Source organism: Eufriesea mexicana, unplaced genomic scaffold (assembly GCF_001483705.2).
Source record: "Eufriesea mexicana isolate 0111107269 unplaced genomic scaffold, ASM148370v2 scaffold474474812, whole genome shotgun sequence".
NCBI classification, from domain to species: Eukaryota; Metazoa; Arthropoda; class Insecta; order Hymenoptera; family Apidae; genus Eufriesea; species Eufriesea mexicana.
In genome coordinates, this window is record NW_016907966.1 from 1,100,244 (window position 1) to 1,112,084 (window position 11,841).

General features: G+C 31.9%; 2 protein-coding genes across 2 annotated transcripts; both read right to left on the reverse strand.

The window, feature by feature from the left end:
• Positions 1 to 4,010: 4,010 nt before the first annotated feature.
• On the reverse strand, positions 4,011 to 8,715 carry LOC108549600 (protein Smaug homolog 1). The gene is made up of 9 exons (XM_017903073.1): positions 8,525 to 8,715; positions 6,991 to 7,326; positions 6,596 to 6,914; positions 6,279 to 6,523; positions 6,089 to 6,199; positions 5,641 to 6,012; positions 5,385 to 5,544; positions 5,018 to 5,270; positions 4,011 to 4,937 (listed from the first exon to the last, which is right to left on the reverse strand). Exons 2-9 carry the CDS (start codon positions 7,202 to 7,204, stop codon positions 4,770 to 4,772), a joined length of 1,842 nt encoding a protein of 613 aa, XP_017758562.1. The 5' UTR covers positions 7,205 to 7,326; positions 8,525 to 8,715; the 3' UTR covers positions 4,011 to 4,769.
• Positions 8,716 to 9,539: 824 nt separating this feature from the next.
• On the reverse strand, positions 9,540 to 10,684 carry LOC108549282 (protein yippee-like 5). Its single transcript, XM_017902601.1, has 2 exons — positions 10,384 to 10,684; positions 9,540 to 9,740 (listed from the first exon to the last, which is right to left on the reverse strand). The coding sequence occupies exons 1-2, from the start codon at positions 10,542 to 10,544 to the stop codon at positions 9,551 to 9,553; spliced, it is 351 nt and encodes a 116-aa protein (XP_017758090.1). The 5' UTR covers positions 10,545 to 10,684; the 3' UTR covers positions 9,540 to 9,550.
• Positions 10,685 to 11,841: the final 1,157 nt, after the last annotated feature.

Below are 11,841 nucleotides of genomic sequence, written 5' to 3' on the forward strand. Positions count from 1 at the left end.
TATATATATATACACGCTGTTAGTGAAAATTTTTTCCCGTTGTTCGTTCGTCTTCGAAACGAGTTCTTCGCTAGGTGTTCTATCTCTCATTTTCTCTCGCGCTTGACGAGATATATACTACGTGTACGTTCTAAGTAGTCGATCACCTGAAACGCAAGCATCCGGCCAAAGAGAATATCCTGTGCTACATGGCGTTCTAGTAACTCGTTTGTCCCCCGCGTGGCACGAGTTCTCCACTGAAGCAGATTGAAAGCAAATGCAACGAATGGATAAGTATGGCGGCTGATCCTCGAGTCTCGTGTAACGAAGCAGACGTCTACATCCATCACGTGACGGCCTGTCATTTTTCACAGTTCCCGCCGAAAGGAGAATTTCAAATTTCGCGGGAATTAGAAGCTTTTACGAACCGATTTCTTACGATCGAAATTATCAAGGTTCTTGTTATGCATCGAACCAATCTTTTTGGAAATATATTCCCACGTTTTGACAGCGTTACAGCTGACTTTTCTCAGACGTTTCGTAACACACTGACAAAGCTAGCTAATTTCGCAAGAGATCCACAGGTTATAAATATTTTAGATGGAAGAAACATGGTGTAATCTAGAATTAATCTTTGAATGTCAAAATTCGTTAATATATCGAAATCCAAGGTCACATATGTCACTTTACAAATTTCCATAAAAACAGATTCAAAATTGAGATATGTAGTTCAATACTTCTAAGTTCTTGGACTCCAAATTTCAAAAATTTTAACTTTAAGTTCATTTACTTTGATATTCTTTAATTTCCAATTTTAATGGAATATTAAAATATCCGCACAATGTTTCTTCTACCGAACATACGAGTACACGTTATACACAGAAACGAAATTTTGTAACGCTGGCAAACCGTTCAAAAGATGCTGCAGCCAAGTCTCAATAATTTCGACAATAAGAATATAATTTTAACATCGTCTTATCCATTCGATGCCATCGAATCGCAATAAGCTGTGTTTTTGCCGAAAGCGACCGATTCCACTGCGTTAGTTGGTTTTCTCATGACTAAATGAGAGAATTCGTGGAATTCCGTCCACGCCAAAACAGTGAACTCGATATAACGACAGCGTAAGTACTATAAGCGCAATGTTTTCTTCGTATTCCGTCTACGCGTGATGTATAACTGCCTTGCTTCGTATTAGTAAACAAAGTCTTCCTTGAACGGAGAAAGACGTCGATAGACGTATCGGATTTCATGCTCCTCCTTCTTCGTTCGTAATCATTCAGCGGCCGTCGATCTTTGGCAGAATCACGCTTTCGTTACAAATCTTTACCTCTTTTTAGGTTTTGCTTTCCTTATTATCATACACGTTCGCTTGATGCGGATAATATCTCTTTGCGTTTCTTAGCTAGTTCAGGTCCTGCCCTTTTAAAATCGATCGCATTTATTTAGATACTGCGTTTCAGTACGAAATAATAAATCCTACGATGAACGAGTTTCCTGAAGTCGTTTGGAAGCAGTCTTTCAGCTTTTTTTTTTGCATGCGTGACGTAAAAGTCGTCGTACATATTTTTTTCTTCACCTGTATTCTCTCTCTCTCTCTCTCTCTGTATTTCTCTTTCTCTCCCTCTCTCTCTCTCTGTATTTCTCTTTCTCTCCCTCTCTCTCTCTCTGTATTTCTCTTTCTCTCCCCCTCTCTCTCTCTCTCTCTCTCTCTCTCTCTCTCTTGTTCTCTTTCCTTCTCCCTCTCTCTTGTTCTCTTTCCTTCTCCCTCTCAATCTTTATTATTCTTACTTCTTCACCTTTTTTTTAGCATTTTTTTGTTTTTGTTTTTTTCAATCGCGCACGTACGCCCTCACTTTCATCTCTCCCCCCCTCTCTCTCTTTCTCTCTCTCTCTCTCTTTCTCTTTCTCTCCTGTTTTCTTTTCTCGTTTTGCGCAATTAAATGTACAAATAATATCTATACACATTTAAAACTGGTAGAAATTAGAAATTGTATTCTCGTTTGACTAGCGTTTGACCGTCTCTCCTGAAAAATTATTACACGTTTGTCTCTATGTGTATGTCGAACATCTCTGGGATTCTAGTCAGATATACATATATAGTGTCGTGTGATACGAGTTCTGTCTGTATGTATGCGCGCGCATGCACGTTGTGTATGTACGTACGTCAGTACGATGAACGTAATCGGTTCTTTCTTTTCCTTTTTCTTTTCTCACAATTATTGAAAGGGTGAAAGAGTATAGGGGGAACAAATAATTACCGCAAAATATCATATCGATTCATCGTTCCTCTAATCTGTTCCGTATAGACGATTCTTCTCGTTCGGACAGGCTAATTAATTAATCGAGAAATCACCGCGCGCCATTACGTAGATTCATGACCTAGTAAGAGTATAATTGTCAGAATAAATCGTTACAACCTAGATATACAGTTAGCAAATTACTCTTTCATTAACTTGATATATTCTCATACACACGCACACACAAGCGTATTCTACTTCTCCCACTCTTTCAGCCATTTTCTTTCATTCGGTCTTATTTTCATTCTGTCTTCCTCTCGCACTTCGTTCTAATTCTTAATATTTTGACAGGTTTTTCCTTCCGCAGTCTTCCAATTGTTTTTATTCACGCAGCCGTGCAGCTGTTGTTTGAGAATTAAACGAATGCAAAAACGTCCGAAATTCACCACACGGCTCACGGCGCGTGAATTGTTCAGTCTTTCGTTTATATATTTTTTTTTCTTTTTTTTTTATTTTTTATTTATTTGTTTACTTGTCTCGCGTATTGTTTATCGATACGTTATATCAGTTTATCGCTAATACTATTATATTTAGTTATTAAATTTAACCTTTCTCGTATTTTTTCATGATCTTCCCTCATGTTGCTTCCAATCATCTTCCTTTCAACCTTTTTTTTCCTTTTTCTTCCTCTCTATTCTTGTTGCGCGAAAAATATTATGCTACGTTTACTCGCGACGTAATTACGTTTAAAGTGCTAATGAGTGCATATTTATAGAGTAGTATGATGTATGCTTATAATTTAAAGCCACAGATTTCGATGTCGCATCATAGATGTATGATGCAAATTCTTTTCTTCAATTCACATTCCTCGACGCGTTTTGCTACATGTGTATATCTAATTATTTAGTCTTATACCCTTCTTAGCATTCGTTAGCTCCAGATACACCCTTTTAAGGCCTTTAAAAATCCGTCTATTATTAATAGCGTTTACGGCTTCTTCTATCCACTTTCCCTTTTCCTCAATCTTTTTATCCTTTTCTTTGTTTTATTTGTTACAGCCTTAACCACGAGTTTAAAGAAGAGACACGTGGTAACAATCTTTCTCTCTCTTTTTCCCTCTTTCTCTCTTTTTCTTATTTTCTTCTTCGCATACCAGTGTAAAACATCACGAGATCTGTGCGCAAACTACAAAGCATACACACCGCTATGTCATGGTTTTTGTTCTTTTCCCCAGCATAATAGCGAAGGCGAATTTAAAACATGTACAGCGATGATGCTTCATCTCTTCTCCGTCTCTTTTCTTTCAACGCATCTAATGAAGTAATATTGTGTGACAAATTTTCTCGCTTTTAAGTATGATTTTCCTTTTCTTCAAGGAGAATTATACAGTAATAATACAGCGATAGTGGAGAGAGTATAATAGTAGTATTAGCAGTACTCATAATAGTGAGAGTAGTTGTGTGAGCTACTGTAGTGGTAATAGTAATAGCATAGCTGATAGATGATAATAGTAGAAACAGCCGTAACGATAGTAGGGTAAAAATAGCAACAGCGTGAAAGCATATTAATAATGGTGTTAGTGGTCACCCAGAGAAACGGTAGTAACAGCAGCAGTAATAAGAGTTTACATAGTAATAAATGTAGTAATAACTATAATAATGATGATAATAGTAATAATAATATGACAAATATTAAAGACACTGATGAGCATGACGATAATGATAGCGTAGTGAATAGCTATCGATCAGAATAATAATAAACGATAGCGATAGAAAATAGCAATAGCGGCGGTGGTGATAAGAGAGTAGAATGAAAAGATAATTATTGTAATAATGTTAAAAAGAAGTAAAATCAGTCAGTTCGTTAAAATGAATTACATTACATTAGTATATAATGTGTCCTGGCGCTTAAAATCAGACAAATTCCATTTCCCGAAATGGATAACACACGAAAATAATAATATTGCAAACATCGCACAATTAATGTGGTGTACCTTTTTCGTCCCCTTTTTTTTCATTTTAATATATGTTATACGTTTTTTTTTTTTTTATCCGCTTCCCATAAAATTCTATCATATGTGTATACATATATATTCTTTATATAATACATTTATATAGATGCAGCAAATAGTCAAGGAAAGAATCTATCTTCCTAATAGCATTTGGCTTGCCAAATTCTGTCAGTTTCAATTAAATAGTATAATTGCATCGGGTATAATAAAAAATATTTTTTTTTTTCTTTTTTTAAGTTTTTCTTCGCGTGTCATTCTGACATCGCAAAACTGAGTTTTCTTGGTGTAATGTCTCAAATGTTGGACATTTCATTTGGTAGGGCTATTAAAGCGTGAAAATGTGTGCACGTTTGTACATGCAACTTGTCAGCACTATCATTGCTGTCAGAGTCTCTTCATACTCGCAAGATGTACGGAAGTCAGTCTTGCTTTAACTTTGAAAGAACGGAGCTCGGACATGTATATCGTTTTATAATTTTTTTCTTTTTTTAACAGGACTTACTGTGTAGATCCAGTCAATGAAAAAAATGAAGAATTTATTAGGCCTCGCCGAAACCACCGATCGCCTGTTCTGTCATTCTTAAACAAAGAGATTCAAGGCGAGAGTTGATTTCTGGTTCCGTTGTTTCTGACGCATTGTTACTACTCGGACTAAGAAAATGATCCCTCGGCGCACTGTATGTACGCTGTAATGTTCTTTGCAGTTGCTGAAATGTGAATACAAATTATTTTTGATACAAAAAGAACTTATATTAAAATATCTAATTCAACTTAAAAAAATACATACCTGTAAACTAGATTCTTGTAAACTAGGTCGCTTTTTGGTCGCGTGGACTGGACGTAAAGTATTCTGATTTACGCTTTGGTTCTGATTATTTTGTAAATATGGAGTAGATATACTGTTTCTATGAGTGCTAACCACAAAAGGATTGTTTTGCGGGTGTGTATTATGAATGTGCCCTAAATTTAAACTTGGTTTTCTATTGTGCTGCTGTGGATTACAGTACCTTCTATTATTGTATCCATAATTATGTTGCCATCTGAAATTATAGACAAACGTGTCTTAATCACATGTCCAGCTACTTATTTTACAATGTAATTATTATTTTTGTAAAAAGAAAATACAAAATAATTATTCGTTTTTTTAATCTTACTTTGGAGCTGGTCGTGGATTTCCAAGTCTGCTGCGCCACTGTTGCACCTTTTCCTTTTGGTTTGGAGTAAAGCAATCGTGCTGCAATACTTTCTCTAATATATTGATGCAAGCGCACAAAATACCGTCATCCACACTATCCAGTGCCAATCGACTACACACTAAAAAATAAAAAATCATGAATGTTAAAATATTTTTATATTTGTTATCAGTACTTATATTTCTAAATAATATATTAACAAATATGCGATACTCACGTTTACCAAGAACTTTAGTGAATTGTGCAGGTATATCTTGAGGATCGTTTTCTTGGCTTGGTTTCATAGGTGTAGCTAAAATGGTTTTTAATTCATCAATTGTATTAACCAATACCGTTGGTCCTTGTAGAAACGAAGCTGATTGTGTATTATCGCGCGTTGGTTGTAATAAATCTTTTTCTAAATTTAGAAGTGTCGTGTAACGTTGCTGTAATTTTGCAATAGAAAGGGCTAATTTGTGTCTGGCCCCTTTTGTCACGCCCTGTTCTGCTAATTGTTCTTCAGTTAATTGAAGCATTTTTTCGTAACTAAGAGTAACAAATAGATAACTGTACTTGTGAAGGCGTAGACTTTTAAGCCATGATGGAACATCTATAAAATAAGCAACATATATTATAAGTATTTTTTTAGTAATAAACTATAAATGTATAAAGTTATATACACATACCTCTCATACCACTAGCAAGAGATCGATTAGATGTTTCATCTGAACGCCCTTCGCTGCCGCTACTTGCACAAGAGCTTTGGGGACTTAGTGGGCCCAATCCAATAAGATTACCTATTTAGGGATCAATGATTACTCAAATAAAATAAAAATATAATTTCTACTGTTTTGTTTATATTATAAAGTAACTAACTTGTATGATCTCCAGATACGCTGAAGCTTCGTGGCTTGTGTTTAGTTGTGCAGTTTACATTGTTACTGCGATCAACAACTTCTAAATGATGAGGAGGAGCAACGGGTGGTGTTAAACTGTTTGATCTACGTTGACGAGTTACAGGTGGAGGAAATTGCAAATTAAAGGCAGTACCTGGTTGTGTACCAAACAAATTAGTTTGCTCATTTTGCTGTTTAGAATTTCGCTGCCATGCATTATCCCACCTAAAAAAATAAATAAAAATAAAATTAATACAATAAATATCTATGTAAGTATTATCAATATTCATAACTCACCTAATAGTAGTATTAGTATATTCCTCCAGACTATGTATTGGAGGTGTACCACTAATACGTTCTTCAAGATGTCGAAGCCACTGAGTCAAAGAACGTCTATCTTGACTAGTTATAGCTGGATGAATCAAACAATAACTTAGAAGTTGTTGAGTTTGTTCAGTATATTGCCCTGTAGTTACACAGTGGCTTACTAATTCTGGTATTGCTACTAAGTAGCATTGTTTGCACTCTATATTCCCAGGCCTTAATAATGGCAAATGTGTTAAAAGTTGATTTATAGCAACTTCTGTTGATTCTGAGAGCAATGAGTTAATAAATGCTGCAACAGTATTTTGCATCAACATTATTTGCATCTGTATAACTATAAATGCAATTGTGTTATCTATAGAAATTACCTGGATTATTGGCATTTAATTCCTGTGTATCCAATTCAGAAACAGAGTGCAAGGAATGCTGCACTGCTTGTGCAAGAAACCTTGCTTGAACTGCAGGAATGTGACGAAGTAGTGCATATAAAACCACAGTTTGCTCACATTCATTCCACTGTGAGAAAACTCGAGTGAGTTCACCAACTTGTTCGCAGAACAAAGCACCGGGTGACCACTTCATTTTTAACAGTGCTTTAATGTTAAGGAGCAAATATTAAAGCTCCAATTTTTTCTGTATTGTGCAGATTATGATTTATTTGTGTTCAGATGATGTTCAAGTAAAACCGGGAATATGCCAGCAGTCTGTATTAAATAAACATAAATTTTTAGCAATGAATTATAAAAAGTAATATCATGAAATTAAACTATCAACCTATTATTAATATATAAATTTGTATATGATAAATAAAAATTGATATTTAATTTGGTATTCATTAAATATATTAGATATATAATAAATAAAAATCAAAAAATTTTATCATTTAAAATCTAATTATTCGTTTGTACAATATATATATTGTACTCATAACTCTACATCAACCTAGTATCATGAAACTGATGTTTAACATAAATTAACATATCAACTTTCTAGAGTAGTGAAAGTATATGGCAGGTAAATTTTAATATTTAACATTAATTATTTTTATAAAATTATTGCACTTTATTTAAAAATATAATATATATATGAGAAATAATAACAATAACTTATGATAATTGAATACACATTTCAAATCATTTTTTTCGGTTTAATATCATATGTACTGTTTTAGTTTCCTTGAAAAAAATATTAATTCCGTAACATTAAATGATTGAATTTTCTAAGACTTCATACGTATATAACGAATCCTAATAACTAACATAACCTCAAAATATCTGTGTACACTGCATCGACATATAGGTACATCGATAAGAATTCCACTGAGGTCAAGTTTGTTTACCCCGCGATGCGTGTGTATTTATAGCTTTCCTGTTACGATCCATTCGGCGGTGCAATGGCACCGTGTGTGAGACTTTACATGCCTCTAACAGCGATTGATAAGATACGATCCTTTTTACGAACAGAAATAATACGACGCTGCATTCTAACTCTACCCAGTACCAAAAACTTCCGCATAATAATATTAAACATTTTCCAAAAAAATTTCATTTCGTATTTCCGTAGAATTCTTCAAGTCGCTTTCATCGGTACCGCTGCGTATCTTTGTATGCGTGGGATACAGAAGAGGGGAAAGGACGAAGTAAGAAGAGAAAAAAAACGAGAATAAAAAAAATTTCATTTATATGTAAATATTAATCACTCATCATAGTGAAAATATATATGCAATCAGATAATGAAACGGTTACAAAATAAATGAAAGAGATATTGTATAAATGTAACGGATACATTGCTACTGTGCGACTAGCACTCGGCCATTGAGCCGAACAGCAAACAACAAATTGTACGTTCCAATCGGTCAACGAGCTACCACTATATAATTTAGTTATATATTGATGTAATTACCGTATGCAAGGCTGGAGGTGGCTGCTCCACAGGATTGTTGTGCTCCTTGCAAAATAACAACAATACACAATTATAGCATTTTATACGACGTTGAGTTAAAGGAAACATGTATCCACCATGCGGTATGGTGGGCTTACGTGACCACACTGGTCGTCGTCGCGACTCGTTGCAGAACTTCGCCACTACCATTGGCCCTCGCTCGAATAGTAACAACCAATCATATAACGGTTTGGGGCGCGGTTCATTTGTGTCTCAAATATGTCGATCATTTTGTTTGGCTTTTTAGTACATATGTAAAATTTAATTAAATTCACTTCTAGCTTTAATACATACTTATAAGATAATGTGGATCGGATTATAAGATTATTAATGGATTTATAGCTACACTTAACTCAAATTAATTCTTTGAAAAATATTTATTTTTCAAAAAAGATTGTGGTTTTTTATCAATTTCTTAATAGATACACATCGATTTGTTAACAAAAAGCTACAATCTCTTACACGCATGGAATTATTACTATTGTTGCCGATAAAGCAATAACAATATAATTAAACTATTGCTTATAATTAATTAAACTTATAATAAATTATTATTTATAAGTCAATAATTTTACTTAAATTCTAATGAATTTATATTTGATATATTTATATATAATTACAATTTATTTGATTTATTGTATATTACTTATTTTTCCTATACAATAAATTCTAATATAAAAAAAACAATATCATGATATTAAAAATACTAACACAGTAATAGATTGAATCTTTATTTCAAATCAGATTTAAATGATATACATGTTTAAATGAAAAATAACTTTAAAAAAATAATAGAAATATGTAATACCATAAAATATTTTTGATGTTTACAAAAATATTAAATATTAAATATAAATTATCATATACTCATACAACAATTTTTTTTTTTGATTACTCCAAATGATGAAGGAACACTGAGAAAAAGGATAACTGATTTTACACTAATTATAGAGTATTCTTATCCTATGATGTGCTACTTGTACAGTATTAAATATTGTCGCCCATTCCATCGCTTTCTGTGACTAAAGCACGTTCCAGGATGACACGGCCTTCCTTGTATCGTTGATTATCGTCTGTTGCAAATTCATACACCCACCCAAGTTTAGCATCACAGTTTTTGCAGCTGACATCTCGGACCATGTGACGACCCGTCAACATCACTCTATCCTGTACCTCGCTGTGTATCATTGTAGACAAATTAAATTATGAATAGGTAAGGATTATATAAGATTATTCCATTAGTACAATTTCTCTGAGATTTTGTACATTTACGAATGGTATCCTGTGTGCTAAATAACGTTAAAAAGCTAAATATGCATAAATAGGAAAATCATGTACCTAAGGATAACAGTCAATATGAAAATGAAAGTATAAAGATTATAAATATTTAAATTATTGATTAAACAATAAATTTAGTTTTGTTTGAAATTGATAAATTTCTAGAAATCACAAAATTTTTTTAAATGTTTTAATAAATTTAATATAATATCCAAATAATACAATGGAACGTATCAAAACAAAAACGACGCCATATTGTAGCTTTGTAATTAATTTTATAAACGATTACTGCGATTCTTTCCTCATACTTATTTATACACATCTTTTCCCAACTAATAATTCAAGTTTTTCATCAATTCATTACTTTCTTCTTTTTACTTTCTTAGGTACATGAAAATAATAACATTCCACTTCACACAATCATTTTTGTTTGTCAAGCACGAGAATTTTTAAAAAGTAAAATTATAAACATAAATTTATTATATATTATTACACTGATCTGTGTCAGCATATTTAAAAGAACAAAGGAAAAACGCGAATACCTGTAATTTAAGTTGACGACTTTGTTAAAGAGAAAAGCACGGCCTGTAGCGCCCGTAAAACGCGTGCTTATCAGCTGACCTCTGTTTGTAAGATTGGTATCACAGGAAGCGCAAGAGAACAAGCGAGTACCTCCGATATGTTCCAAGAAAATTACGCCCATCCTAAAATATTGTAAATTGCTTTCCAAGTATTTACTGTAGGATCTGAACAATTGGTAAATGAAGTAATCTGTTTTAACTCCGCAAACGAGCAAGTCATGTAACTTGACGTAGCTGTCACTACAGTGTGATACATACACTACGTAACAATAGCATCCAAACGCTTGAATTTGTCAAGCAGTTTTAATCATGATTCACAGATTTCAAACTTGTAGATGGTACAACCTCTATGAAATTTTTAAACTTATATACCAATCATTAAAGTGACATTAATAAAAAAAAAAAATATAAAAATTATATTAAACTATCTTTAAAAATTGTTATGTAAATATTATTAACATAAATTTTCTTTTATGATAAATATTATAAATAAAGTTCATCAACAAAATATAATGATAAAATATAATGAATAATCGAGGATAAAACGTTTTCTTTAAATTCAAATTGTAACATTTTATAATTAAAAAAAATAATAAGTAACTAATTTTATATTAAAATTAAAATGGTTATATGCCTGATAAATCTATATTTCTAAAAATACCACAATTTTGATATAATGTTACTTCATAATCTCGTATGTACCTTTATATGTATATTTATGAAATATATATCGTTAACAATTCATTAAAATTGATTATTTTCAAAATTGATAACAAAAATATAAACATTGAGTAAATCATGGTACGAATAAGATAAATCTATGCATCTGTATTGTACTTATGAGAAATTATAAATAGTTTCGAATTGAAACGTTTATATGTATTTATGTACATAAGTAAATAAAATAAAACTTAATAAGCATGATGATATATTTTTGGAAAATGACGAAAATATCACAGATATATATTATTACTTGAATATTTATTGAATTTGATACCTCAAGTGCTCATTTGAATTCATAATTTGGTATTTGCATTAATATCTAAATACATTTATATCTAAAATACACATTATTTGTAAAATATTAATTGAAAATTATGTCTACATAAATGAATTTGAAAGAAAGTTAATAAATTCTTTTTAAGAATACCAATTTTTTAAAATAAATGAATATATATTAAACAAAATAAATAAACTGTCAGTAAAATAAATATCTTCACATAATTCTTTTTTTTATTTTTCAAAATGAAACTAAAATATCAAAATATGTTGTACAACTTCAAAATTACATCAAAATATTATATCTTTATTATTCATATAAACGGTATACAATATGTTACAAGTATATATATAATGTTGATATATTATGCGTATATATATATATGTGTGTGTGTGTGTATATGTATATAAATATATATA

What these genes read in the sequence shown, in the direction of transcription:
- LOC108549282 (XM_017902601.1), bottom strand. Translation starts at nt 10,544, where the DNA reads ATGGGCGTAATTTTCTTGGAACATATCGGAGGTACTCGCTTGTTCTCT. An exon ending in GTCGTCAACTTAAATTACAG is followed by an intron (nt 9,741 to 10,383) that starts GTATTCGCGTTT and finishes AATGATACACAG; the next exon opens with CGAGGTACAGGATAGAGTGA.
- LOC108549600 (XM_017903073.1), bottom strand. Translation starts at nt 7,204, where the DNA reads ATGAAGTGGTCACCCGGTGCTTTGTTCTGCGAACAAGTTGGTGAACTC. An exon ending in TCTTGCTAGTGGTATGAGAG is followed by an intron (nt 6,013 to 6,088) that starts GTATGTGTATAT and finishes CTTATTTTATAG; the next exon opens with ATGTTCCATCATGGCTTAAA. An exon ending in TACAAGAATCTAGTTTACAG is followed by an intron (nt 4,938 to 5,017) that starts GTATGTATTTTT and finishes TTCACATTTCAG; the next exon opens with CAACTGCAAAGAACATTACA.